We start from the raw sequence: 13,344 nt of genomic DNA, 5'->3' as shown, positions 1-13,344 counted from the left end.
AGAGTCAAGAGATTGGTTCCCCCACTGTGGAACACCCCTAAGGTTAGCTCATTCGGGTCCTTACAAATTACTGTAGCTACCACACCTTAGCTAGTGGAAATCCCTCACATGAGGTACTACATTCATGAAAAGGTCACCATAGCTAATACTGTAATGATGTGGCACACAGTTTCTAGTTCAACCAAGGTCTCTCCTATAAACACAAGGAAAAGCTATGTTCATTAGAAACTAGATTGTTAAACTAATACGACCACGTGGAGCTTTTTCATTCATAGTTTTCAAAAAGCCATGCTGAAAGAGCTATTTTGAGATATAGTAACCTGGAAAGACCAGCTCTTCATGTGCATTGCTTTGAGTAGGTAAAGTACCATAGTTAACGATTGGTTAAACTAAATTGATCCACTATGATTTGTCATCTACGCATAGCCTATGATAATAGCCTAGTAGATAATATAGGGATTTTCTCTTGGGTCTTGCATTTTGAAGGATATGGAATATGCAGTGCCCCTATGATGCAAATATCTTTACCTATTATAATACAATTTAATGGATTCTCATTAAAAGAAAGAGCCTTTGACATGCATGTGTGTGTGAACGCTGACTAGTGCATATGAAGGAAGCGGGTGGTTGATACGTTAATGAAATGGATGTGAACTTTGAAGAACCAGGTTGCGCATTGAAATTGAGGCAACAAAACTAAAGGGGAAGGAAATTCAGCTCATGATAGGCTGAGAGTGGTGGTGGGCGCAGCTCAGCTGGCCAGGGAGGGGCGCCCCCCCCACCCGCCCCCCCCGGGGGCAGCACAGACCCTACTAATCAGCTAGGCAACAACAAAAGAAACACATGAGAAGCCTTTCAAGTTCTTTCCCTAAAAAATAACCAATCAAAACGAATGAAACCAAAGTGAAATAACCAAAAAAGACGCGGAGGCGAGACTATTTTTCTGTCCAACTCGCAAACCCCCGCCCCCCTCCCTCCCCATTGCCGAAGAAGAGAGTTTCTTCCCTTCTTTCAATTCTGTCGCCTTCTGATTAACACTTGTCACTTCTGTCTCTTCTCTCTCTCTCTCTCTCTCTCAGGGTCTCGCTTGCGCCTGTGTTTGCGCGCTTTCTCCTCGTTTGACTCATCCACCGACCATCGAAACACACACACACACACACACACACACACACACACACACACACAGCGAGGCGGGGCGCGAGGACGGAAGTGCAAGCTCAACTACTACCATCTCCGCCCTTGCAAGCAAGCGAGGCACAGCGACTCTTCATCTTCTCCATCTTCTCCTCCTTCCACCTCCCCCTCCCCCTCCCCCTCCATCTTCATCTCCACCTCCACCTCCCTCGCCTCCCCCTTCTCCTTCATCTGCCTTCATCCTGATAGCCAAAGTCCTCATCATCTGTAAAGCTTTATCTTCCATTCCATTCTTTTCGTGCTCTTGATAAAGTTTCTGTTTCCATTGCTGCCTCCTTATTCCCCTCGAGCAGAGAAGAGTCTCGAGCGCTACAATGAAAAGGTTAAGCAAACTTTTCTCTAACCATTATTGATCGATTTCTTTGCCAGGAGTCTCCATTTGACATGCTTCTCTGGTTTGTCTGTTTCCTCCATTTCACATTACATACTTCTTTCCATTTCTCATATCTTTGCTGCTTCATCCGTTTTCTCCATTCCACATTATAACCTTCCTCCATTTCGCATGCTTTTGTTGTTTCCTCCATGTCCGCACTCCTCCGTTTTTTTAACGGTTAGCTCTGAGTTTTTTGATTGGCGTATTCATTCATCAAAATTGACACTCAATCGCCAGTAAAGGCGCTGAAAGCTTTGAACAGCGCGCTTTATTGCTGGTCTAAGCCAGAACTTCGATCTTTTGTCAAGGTTGCTATATCTTTCCCGTTTGCAAGGCCTGCCATTTTGTTGTTTTCTCGGTTTTAATACTCAAGCTGAAGGAATCGTTCAGTAAGCTGCTAATAAAGCTTTTTTATAGCGACCTTGTGGGGCGCAGAGAGAGAGAGAGAGAGAGAGAGAGAGAGAGAGAGAGAGAGAGAGAGAGAAGCTCAGCTATAGGAGCGAAGAAAGCAAGGATTTACGTTTGGGAGCACGCCCGGCGAAGAAAGCAAGGATTTACACCACTTACCGCACGCCCGGCGTTGGCCTACCCGACGTTTGCTTCGCAGACCGCACACCAGGCGCGTGTACCCTGTGCTTTGTGCCTGCGTGGTCTACTACCCTGTAGGTAGGCTTCGTGGAAGGCGATGCTGCAGCAGTACGAGCCAGCCGTTTTGTCCCCCGAGGCAGCCAGCTGCCTATCTGCAATGTCAAATGGGAAGTTCCATGGCGGCTCCCCCTTCTTCGGTGCAGATGGATCGCCTCTGTACCACTACACATCCAAGGGACTGTCCACCACAGATGCAGGCAGGATTGACGCAGCAAACGATGCACGTACAGAACCAGTTCCTTCGCATTCGGCACGATTGAGCGACACACACTTGGCCTCTAGAAAAGCTAATGAAACAGGTACATTTGGAGTCCCATGTTCGGTAGAACATGCGTGTGAGAAGTGACAACGTCATTCTCGGGTATTCTGAGACAAACGCGTCGATGCTTTGTTTCCCGTCTCACCGTCTGTGCATCATCCTTCATTGCAGCTCGAAGAAGATATCAGGCCGCAGAATGGCTGCACACAATGGTCGGTCCTTTGGACCTAGCGTTGGAACCTACGGAGGAGGAGCTACGGTTGTGTTTGAGGAATGGTTTGGTTCTTTGCAATCTCATGAACAAAATCCATCCGGGTGCTGTACCGAAGGTAGCTGCCGGGGGTTCTTTTTTTTTGAGAAAAACTCCCAAATCGTTCTTCCTTCTTGTCTGAGCAGCTGTTCACAATTCAGCTTGCTACTTGCTGTCTGTAGATTGTGGAGAATCCTACACTCTCAAGCCCGCCTCCAGAAGGGGCGGCACTTTCTGCATATCAATATTTTGAGAACGTTAGGAACTTCCTCGTGGCAGTTGAGGAGCTAAAGCTGCCATCATTTGAAGCGTCTGATCTAGAGAAGGTACGGAACAGCTCCTTTTATGTCTAAGAGCTGTTTACTGTTGAAGGCAAGCTAACAGATATTTCTCCCTTGAACGTTCGGACATTTAGGGGAGCTTACATGCCGGACTGTTAACCAAAGTAGTCGATTGCATTTTAACACTCAAGGCATATCACGAATGGCAGCAGTCTGGCGGACATGGTGGTTTGAAGTTTGGGGCTCCGATCAAATACCCGTGGCCCACCAAATCATCAGCGAAGGCCTTGAGTGTTTCTCACAAATTCACAGAACCTTCGCCTTTATCTTCATCAAAGTTGAACAGGCCTGATGGGCTGTGCGCCTCTAACGGCCATGGGGAAAAGCTTGACCAGCTGAATGGGCTGTGGAAGGGTCATTGCCTCAATGATCTGCTTGAAGAAACTGAAAATGCATGGTCTAGTTTTGGTATATTTGTTCGACACATAGCTCTTTTTTGGTTGCGACTGTCTTATTGGGAGTCTCTGGTATTAGAATTAATGGTCTGTCTTGCCTTATGTGTCCAACAGATGCCAATGCTGCAGCATGGGTACAGCATGTGTGCCAAAAATTTGTAGATGTCTTTTTTTCGAGAAACAATAACTCTTATGATACAGTGAGTTGCGACGATTTATACTCCCAAATTGCATGTCTGGCAATTAGATCATTTGAATAGGCACTTTACGAATTTGGATTTCTCTCGTGGATCTGCAGAGTTTGCCATGTGAGTCTCTTCTAAAGTTGGTGATGGTAGTACTCGATGACAGAACACCTGAAGAAGTTCCTATGGTGTGTAGGCTTTGTTTCCCATGAGCTGATACGAGTCCATTTCTGCTTCTTCCCCTTTATTTCTTACTTTAATTTGCTCTTGCCAGCTTGTTGAATTCATGCTCAAGAAGGTTATTGAAGAATGTGAGCAACGACTGTATTCCCAAGAAGGGCAGGTGTGATTCTTATTTAGGCTTTTGTGAGGGATCTGATAAATTTGCCTAACATTGTGTCTTTACTGAAGTTCTTGAGTTGCTCGGTAATGGTTGATATTTCTCTGCAAATGTTGTTGCTTTACACATAATGATTATTCATACATAATTCCTAATGTACATGTGTTCGGAGAGTCTTACGGATGACATTTTCCAGGCTTGGGTTGTACCTTGTTGTCTTGAATGTATACAAAGCATGCAAGCAAGTTTCACATGAAGTCTGCGATTAGTTTGGCTGAAAGTTGTAGACCTCCCTGCTTAGGTTCTTATCTGTGCTGTAAGCATTGAAGTGCTTTTTACCAAGTGGGCTATTGCATGGGCTGAAAACTAACCTTGGGGACACACTTAATTGCACACAGTGTAACTCCAGAGGGCCAACTATAGCATGCCCAGGCTGGGACCACTAAGTGCTATTACCATGTGTTATTGTTTGACCATGGATCTGTCACACCAGATGACAAAGTCTGAATGCAAAGGACTTATGGTCTTTTGTAGCCCAATTGTTTTTGCTTCATCAAAATTTTATGACAGCCACTAATACTCACTACTTTATCTGTGCAATGTTTAACTGGTAGCCACTAATACTCACTACCTTATCTGTGCTTTACTTACATTTCTTTCCCATGTTCATATTCCCCTTAGCCATTCGCATATCCAATCTATCTGCTGAAATGTCTGTCATTGTATAACCCCAGAGTGCTGAAGCCTGGTTTTTCCTTGGTTAAAGGTGTTGTGCAACAACACTGGCCTGGGCTACTTGCTATTAACGTTTATTTATGTATGAATATGGATCCCTCTCATGATATGGTCAAGCTGTATTGAATTTGAGAGTGCATACTTTTATTTTTGTAACCCTCGTACCGAATATTATTGAGCTATGCAGAATTGTACAGTAATTACAGTTTTTGTAGCCCAATTGTTTCTCTTCTTCAAGCAATCCTACTGCTGATGTTTCAACTGTGTAATGCTCAGCTGAACAATAAAATGGCAATGACTGCTTCCGGATGTTAGACCATCCCAGCAACTACTTTATACAAGCCAAGAATGCTAGCACCCAGAAGCAGTCATTGCCAAGAAAAACCCACAACTCGGAAAGGTAAGTCTGGCAATCCCAACAGAAGCACAGGTCTTGCCACCACCAGCCTCTGTTCCTTTGCACAAAATGTAGTCTCTAATCTCATTCGACTATTCTACCCTCAAAGTATTCTCGATGGTGTCTCTTGCTTTCTAGCCGTTGGAGGATCTTTCGTCTCTGCTGGCTTGTTTTAGTCCCAAATACTATCTTCTGGGGAGCTGTCTATTTAAAAAATTGTATGAGGCAATTGCCTTGCTACACAATAGTGTATTATTACTGTAAATGATCACGTACATAACCGTTCTGTGTAGTCTCAATGGAAGCTAAGAGGTGCAATACTCTGGTAACAGAAAAGAAGTCACTTGAAGATCATGGAAGATCTTAGTGATCTAACCAACTGTCCACAGAATCAGGACAAGGTGCAAGTTCTTCTCAGGGAGTTACAGCAAATGCATAGTATGGATCAACATCGGGCCTCATGCTTGGAGATGCAGAGTAATGAGCTGAAGGTAAATCTGTTTATCTGCATTTATGAGGTGATCGTCTTAACTCAGTTTTTGGTGGTATATAACTAAATCTTACAACTCTGCCTTTATTGCAGGAGTTAAAAAGTGAATTGGAGAATACTAGGCTTGACTTTCAAGACATGCAATATGCTTGGGAGAGGGAGCTTGAAGGGCTAAGTAAGACCTACTCCTAGTGAGACATCTTCTGCTGTTGCTATAGTATGCCTCATCTTACTAAGCCAACATCGTCTGTCTAATGCAGACATGAGGCTTCATGGGCTTGCTCAAGCTGCAGCAGAGTATCACAAGGTTGCTGCTGAAAACCGAGAACTTTATAACCAAGTGCAAGATTTGAAAGGTTGCTATCCTTACTAGTTAGCTAAGTGGTTTCTTTTTGTATATTCTTGTCTTCTAGTGGCATGTAGTTGCATAAATGGTTTGCAATTGGTAGTCTTGACATACAATCTGTGGTATTGTTTTTCTTATCTGTCTGCAGGGAACATCAGAGTTTACTGCAGAGTACGACCATTTTTGGAGGGTCAAATCAACCGCAACAGTACGGTTGATTTTATTGGGGAAAAGGGATCGATAGTGATTTCTAACCCCGTCAAGCAGGGAAAAGAACACAGGAAAGCTTTCAATTTCAACAAAGTATTTAGACCAGCCTGTGCCCAAGGCAAGATTCTATTGAAATGATTAAGGTTGCATGTTACTCGTTTCAGGGCTTCCTCCAACTTAAGTGTTTGGTTCGACTTTTGCAGAGGAAGTTTTCCTTGATACCCAGCCACTTATCAGATCAGTTCTGGATGGTTTCAATGTTTGCATCTTTGCTTATGGGCAAACTGGATCTGGGAAGACTTATACAATGGTAATTCAGACCGTCATTTTATTCACATTTGTAGAACATGCCACTTAAACCGTCTCAAATTGGCAATCTGTCTTAGGTTATGAACTCTTTGATGTAAAGAAGACAATGTCTCTGGGAGCGTAGAAGAATTTAACTTTTTAATGCTTCAGACTGGACCCAACAACCCATCGCCAAAGGACTGGGGTGTGAACTTTCGGGCTCTGCACGACCTGTTTCAAATATCTCAAACTAGGAAAGACTTAATCAAATACGAAGTGGGAGTCCAAATGATTGAGATTTACAATGAGCAAGTACGGGATCTCCTTTGCACAGATGGTTCAAACAAGAAATATCCTTTTTCTTGTGTAGAGATGCTGCGTGTGTTATTTGTCAACCTAGTGCGCGATAATGGGTAACTGTAATGAAATTGAGTGTTCGTGATGCTAATGTCATGTGTGTGAATCTAAGTAGTTTATTGAGGTGGTGGTTAACTGTAGCAGTTAATGTATGGAGGACCTACAGGACATGGTATATCCTTAACTTTGTCAAACACTAGAGATCCGGAATAATTCTCAACAAAATGGGCTTAATGTTCCTGATGCCAATATGGTGCCTGTCAATTCCACGGAGGATGTTTTACACCTCATGACCTTAGGACATAGAAACCGTGCTGTTGGGGCCACTGCTCTCAATGACAGAAGCAGTCGTTCTCACAGGTAATGGATTTTGCACCTCTTCCTTCTTCCAACTGGGGACATCCCGTCAGATAGCTGACACTATCCTCTGCAGCGTGCTTACGGTCCATGTTAAAGGTGCTGATCAAGCAACTGGAGCAGTTCTTCGTGGCTGCCTTCATTTGGTTGATCTTGCTGGGAGTGAAAGAGTAGACAAATCTGAAGCTACAGGGGATAGATTAAAAGAAGCCCAGCACATCAACAAATCCCTTTCAGCTCTGGGAGATGTGATTGCAGCATTGGCACAGAAAAGCAGTCACGTCCCCTACAGAAACAGCAAACTTACCCAGCTGCTTCAAGATTCCTTGGGTATGTTGTTTACCCAATGTATTGTTTTACTTGGCGACTAATCATCAAGGATGCCATGCTACTTTCGGTCTTTGAGAATTTAATTTCATTTTGAAAATGTCTCATTTTGTTTCGAATCAGGGGGCCAAGCAAAAACTCTAATGTTTGTGCATATTAGTCCTGACGAGGAATCGTATGGAGAGACCATCAGTACTCTAAAGTTTGCGGAAAGAGTGGCTGTAGTGGAGCTTGGTGCTGCTCAATCGAACAAAGAGAGTGGTGAAGTTAGAGATCTTAAGGACCAGGTGAAGCTCTGTTTTTGAAAATTAAGTGGCTTAGCTCAAGTCCTAACAGAAGAGAAAGGAAACGAGGTTATTTAAAGCGTTCATTTTCTTATTTTTCTGACACATTCAATTGTTGATTTCTGAAGTTAGTCTTCTTGAAGGATTTGTATATTCCTGGACTTCGCCCGAAGTTTAATAGGATACGAATGCTTGGTTTCTGCAGATAACCTTCTTGAAGGATGCATTAGCCAAGAAAGATGGAGAACTAGAACGGGTTATCAAAGAGTCAAGGGCAGCCAAGGCTCTAGACAGCGCCCACGAAAAGGTGAAAACGAGGAGTCCAAGTCATTTTGTAGCAGGAGCGCATCATGGACATGGCCTCAGGAGGCAGCCCTTAGAAGAGGTGCGAAATGTAGAGGTATAATGACTAAAGTCTTGAGGTCAAACTCTTGGAGTCTCACACTTTTTCTGAATTGGTCACTGCTGACATGTGGGTTCGTCGTGGTTGTCAGGCGCGTCATGTCCCTAGCTCGGATTACCGATCGGGACACTCATCAGAACCCCATTCTCCTGATGCTTCGTCGGCTTTCTATGGTTTCGCCGAGGAGGATGTGACAAGGAGAAGACCCCGACAAGCGATATCGCCGGACAGCAGGTCCTCTAATTCAAACTCGGAGATTTCTTGTCATCCAACACCACCACCTCCTTCCGCCCGAGGCAGCACTGCCAATTCCAAAAACAAGATCAGGCACGGGAGCCCAGAAGACCGAGAGAGGCTGCAGCTTCACGACAGGTTGCGCGCCACCCGGAGTTTCACTGTGCAGAGCAACGCGCATCAATCGCCACCACCGCATGCGAACGGCATGGATGCATCCCGATTCGACAGCGATAGGAGTGACAGCAGTGACAGAAGAAGTGATCGCCAGGGGGGCGGGCCCCTGAGGCTGCTGCAGAATGGCCACAGCAACAGCAAGCATGCGGAGAACGGCCTCCTGTCCATCAAGCATGCTGAGAGGAAGGCTAAAGAGCCCAAGATGTCTCCTCTTTCCTCCGCTCATCACCATCTCCACACCCCACCTACAGTGCCTTACTCTGCGGCGGCTGCAGGGGGCGGCGCGGCCCACCACCCTCCTCCCAGATTGCAGGCCAGCAGGCGTGATGCCCAGCTGAAGAGGTCGTTCCATGTCCCCAGGGAGGCTGACAGTGGGGAGTATTCGACTGGGGAATCGACCGGGAGGATGGAGGATTTCGAGGAAGAGAGCGACTACTCCGAGGCTGAAGTGGTGTGGCACAACAATAAGGACACGGATGCGGGGCCGCCGCATCTTTTGGAGCACGGCAAGGTGCTCCCTAACGGCGTGGTGAGAAGCTCAGACGCTGAGCGGCGCTACATGTGAGTGTGCTTTTGCTTTTCTATGTCTCTTTTTCTTCCTCCGTCTGTCTGTCTGTCTCTATCTCCTCTGTGTCCCCAGTCTGGGGTATGTGATATTACGTTTGCAGTATGTGATGAATGTAATATCAGAAGGGACTGCGTGTGCCCACGTGCCAAAGTTTTATCGACGAACCTGGATTTTCGTATTGTCGACGAATTTGCCCATTGCGGGCAGGAGGCTAATCATCAGCTTATAAAACGCATTCTTTGGAGAGCCTCTGCAGAGGCTCAAGCTCCCAAGAGTTGTGTGAAACTCTGTCTTAATTCCATCGAGCGTCAACTTCGTGAGCTCCTGCATGCAGGTTCATGGGTGGAAGATTGGAGTTCGGGATAATGGGGATTCAAGCTTTTACGTTTAGACACCAGCTATTTATAGGATCCTGGAAACATTTGAGAAGCATGTAGACTTTCTTTTCAGTACATGTTTGCAGGTGTGAACCGACGCTTGAAGTACTGTCAATTGTTACACGACGTATTTATACGCAGTTGTCACTCATTGTACTTGTTTGATCCTTACAACACACCAGAACGAATCTATCATCGCACTCAGCAGTCTCAGGCTTCAGCCGTCTCCCCATCTTGAGAGGCGTACTTCGTGCTTTGATGTAGAAGGAAGTCAAATCGTTCTCTTCCTTTTGCGCTCACTTTCTCTTTTTGAATTGAACAGCCATCAACAGCAGGCGGTCCCACTCGCCTCCAAAACAGATGGGAAGGATGTGGCGTCTCCTGCTGATGGGCTAGCTCATCGGCGTTCAAGAAGCTACTCCTTAGTAGGGTCGGCTACTTTTGGCGCGGATTCGAAAAGACCGGGTCAGGCTGCAAAAGCCAACTTGGACGCCAAGCTTATTCCTGGTAAGAGCCTCCACCGATTGCAATGTCACTCTGTTCTTTGACACGATCAGCCAAAGACACTAATAATTATCATAGGCACTGCTGCCTTTTTTATTCTCTCCCTTATCGAATCTCTTGTTAGCTAGCCGTGCCGGTACTACTGTATTTCCGACCCTAACTTGTCATATCATTACCGTGTTATTAATCATCATTCCCAGTTCCGGACGAAGGAGGGGAGGCCGTGGAGTTCATTGAGAAAGCCACCATACACCCTCGACAGCCACATGGTAATGGGCATGTGCCCAGAAGATGGCATTGACTGTACATACCACCACCACCACCACCACCACCACCACCACCACCACCACCACCACCCAACCCAACCCCGCCCCGCCCCACCCCCACCCAAAAAAAAAAACCCCAACCAAAACACACCAAACACATAAAAATCTCATCCATTAGTCTCAAGTCAAGCTCAAGAGACTGACCCTGTCTGTGCTTGTGTTCTTCCTTGTACATGAAGTTGGGACTCTTCTGTATCTAGCAGATTCTCCCCTCCGATTGATTGATTGTTATGTTGTTCCTTGTTCATGAAGTTGAGACCCTTCTGTATCTAGCAGATTCTCCTCTCCGATTGATTGATTGTTATATTCTTACACCAATTCCCTTGTGGCTTTTAATTTCAGAGCCTCGTTATGATTATAGCTTAGACACACGGTTGCTCAGCTTTTCAGCCAAATAGGAAGGTTGAAAAAGTGGCGGTCCTCCTTTCCCTTCATGCTCTTATGCATGCATGCTTGTGGCGACTGGTTTCTCACCAGTGCTGATTCCTGCCACTTGATTTTGTAGAAGTTTCTGCCTCACAATCACAGTAAGCCCCCAAAGTATGTATTTTTTGAATCATGGTTACAGCTTACCTTGATAGAATGATCATAATAATGTATTGTTCCTGTGCAACTATGCCCGCTGTGTCCCGCATATATAGGACTGTATAGAACTAATATATAGATATGTGTGTGAGAGATTATAAATATAAATATAAATATAAATATAGTGGTGTAATATCCGCTCGAAAATGACAACACTATAAGAAGTGTACACGAAGTATATGAACCTTTTCAATAAGGTTTATTAATAAATCAACTAATTCCTCATCGTGCGTATATATGTTTCCAGCAACAATGATTTGATCAGCGAGTGTCTACCGAAGGCGTGCGTGCGTGAATTTCCAAGTCAGAGGTGTTTTCTGTTGATAGCAGATTTTGTAAGATTTATTGCAACACAATTTTCTATATACATTTAGTATGCCATACATTTTTATCACTTAACTTTATAACACATTTTTTATTTAGGTCTGGGGTAACATACATTTTCATCACTTACCCTGTGATCACACTCCACTCACACAGGCTCATTTGTAAAGGATCCAAGAATTAATACAAAGATGTATGTTTGAATCGCACAAATAATTCCCTTCTTTGTAAAGTTGGTGATTCGTTCAGCGTTTACCAAATCTACAACTTTAATGTCACTCATGTTTTAACACTTCAAATCTTTTACAGAGTGTTGCAATTCGCTTGGAGAAGCTCACCTCGATTTTCCACTAACATTGATCTAACTGCGGTCTTTGATTGTTTCAAAATGAAGTTAGTTGTGAGAGCAATGTAATCAAGTGTAAATAGAAAAATAAATAAATAAATAAATAAATAATATATATAAGGTCTTCCAAGACTAAATGTTCATGATACTTTAAAATACTCTTGACTAGAGAGGAATAATGATAGTGGGAGAGGAATAGTGGTAACCAAAAGAAACAAGGTGATGTGATTAGAAGGGCTTGTGAAGGAAAGAATAGAGGCTAAATTCAAAGGCTTAGTCAAGGTGAAGGAATCATTTGAAGATGAATTTTGAGGATAAATACCAAAAGAAATGTGGTGATGTGATCACAAGGGCTTGTTGAGGTGGATGCGAGACGTCAAGCCTCCCTATCGCAAATCCAATCAAGTCTCGCTACCCATCCCAATTCCAACCTTGCTACCCATGATAATCTCACTTGTAGGCCATAGTCACTTCGTGCTCAATCTTTTGGGCCCTTTCTTGGGTCTCCAAAGTGAATAACATACAAGGACTTTGCTATCAAACCCCAAACTTTTATCTTACAAGTTAAATGGTAAGATATATGCGAAGGCCTTTTAGAAATTCATGTGGTATATTATACATATGTGGCTAGACAATTTCCTTTATGAGGTATATTTGTATGCACCTATAGATGCACATGTGGGAGTTATGGTGCAAGCTATGTTTAGTGCTCTATAGGTATTCCTTGCTCTAAGTGGTTAGTACAAAACTTGGGATATGTTTTTGAAAATTAATTACTCAAGTAACAAATTGAAACTATATTTGTCAATTTGAAGTTTTTATTGTTTAAGTTAAACTTTATTGTTAGGCCCTTTATAATTTCACCTAGTGTATTATATCATTTGTCACTTCAGTGGTTTTTTTAACAAGTTAGATTTGTTGCATGAATACATGTGCGAGCGTCATGTGAACGTTATGTTGTTTCTTGACACAGCTAGGTCTTCTAATTAAATCTTGTGTGTGGGGACTAAACATAAGCTCATTTTTTAATATATGTACACAAAAGCATGTTCACAATACCTTGACAACTAAGACTCAAAGGAGAGGTAATGTGAGAGAAGTGATGTGTACAACTTACTTGACAAACTACGAGTGCTTGTTTAATTGTAGGCCCATGTATGCTATTTTTGAGCGAGAAAGGAAGTTCTTGCTCTCTCTCTTTTATTGTTTATTGAATAGGACACTCTCTCTCATGCTTTTTCTTCTCATGACATACATTGGGGTAAATTATAGTTCTTGGTAGGATGTTAGAAGATCCTTATTACTATTATAGTTAGGCACATTGGTCAAGCTCTTATGTCAAGCTATGGTTTTTGGTAGATAACTAAAAAGGATGCTTAAATGATTCCAACTATACTAATCAATTAAATTGAAGTATTGGCCATTCTTAATTTTATCAAAAGAACCAATGTCTTGGCTTAATCTTTCACTTGGACATGTGACTAAATAATAAAACAACCATGTCTCAATCTTTTGTCTCTTAGAATCTTAACAAAAACGAGAGAGAGAGAGAGAGAGAGAGAGAGAGAGAGAGAGAGAGAGAGAGAGAGAGAGAGAGAGAGAGAATCTTTGGTAGCATGGACAATGTCATGGTGGAGGGTTGGTTAATTATGCCAAGTGTGCACTCAACCACATCTCAAGGATGAAAGGACTTGTAAGTATAACACTACATTGATTCTTTACTT

At 43.5% G+C, this 13,344-nt stretch overlaps 1 protein-coding gene across 6 annotated transcripts; it reads left to right on the top strand.

Moving 5' to 3' along the window:
• The first annotated feature begins 976 nt into the window (after window positions 1-976).
• LOC148021051 (kinesin-like protein KIN-14Q) lies at window positions 977-11,503 on the top strand. Of its 6 annotated transcripts, XR_015694663.1 has the most exons (21): window positions 978-2,514; window positions 2,646-2,803; window positions 2,907-3,050; window positions 3,140-3,473; window positions 3,575-3,660; window positions 3,759-3,833; window positions 3,920-3,988; window positions 5,450-5,608; window positions 5,701-5,782; window positions 5,868-5,963; window positions 6,102-6,281; window positions 6,367-6,473; window positions 6,623-6,802; window positions 7,005-7,168; window positions 7,242-7,495; window positions 7,616-7,779; window positions 7,982-8,176; window positions 8,271-9,151; window positions 9,858-10,042; window positions 10,240-10,905; window positions 11,198-11,503. XR_015694663.1 is itself a non-coding variant. In XM_087698895.1 (20 exons), exons 1-20 carry the CDS (start codon window positions 2,253-2,255, stop codon window positions 10,338-10,340), a joined length of 3,819 nt encoding a protein of 1,272 aa, XP_087555021.1. In that variant the 5' UTR covers window positions 977-2,252; the 3' UTR covers window positions 10,341-11,187. The 6 variants fall into 6 exon arrangements, 5 of the variants coding, with proteins under 5 accessions (XP_087555021.1, XP_087555019.1, XP_087555020.1 ...); XM_087698895.1 differs by lacking the exon at window positions 11,198-11,503 and having other exon boundaries at window positions 977-2,514; window positions 5,507-5,608; window positions 10,240-11,187; XM_087698893.1 differs by lacking the exon at window positions 11,198-11,503 and having other exon boundaries at window positions 977-2,514; window positions 7,982-8,161; window positions 10,240-11,187.
• The last annotated feature ends 1,841 nt before the right edge of the window (window positions 11,504-13,344 follow it).

The sequence above is a fragment of the Lygodium microphyllum genome, chromosome 18, assembly GCF_053477565.2.
Source record: "Lygodium microphyllum isolate KBCC chromosome 18, Lygodium_microphyllum_v1.1.10, whole genome shotgun sequence".
In the NCBI taxonomy this organism is placed as follows: Eukaryota; Viridiplantae; Streptophyta; class Polypodiopsida; order Schizaeales; family Lygodiaceae; genus Lygodium; species Lygodium microphyllum.
The sequence above is the reverse complement of the archived record's forward strand: the minus strand, read 5'-3'. Positions and strand labels throughout refer to the sequence as shown.

Excerpts from the sequence above, each read along its gene's own strand:
- LOC148021051 (XM_087698891.1), top strand. The coding sequence starts at position 2,253 with ATGCTGCAGCAGTACGAGCCAGCCGTTTTGTCCCCCGAGGCAGCCAGC. Across the intron at positions 3,051-3,139 it reads AAGCGTCTGATCTAGAGAAG|GGGAGCTTACATGCCGGACT; the intron begins GTACGGAACAGC and ends TCGGACATTTAG. Across the intron at positions 10,043-10,239 it reads GGACGCCAAGCTTATTCCTG|TTCCGGACGAAGGAGGGGAG; the intron begins GTAAGAGCCTCC and ends CATCATTCCCAG.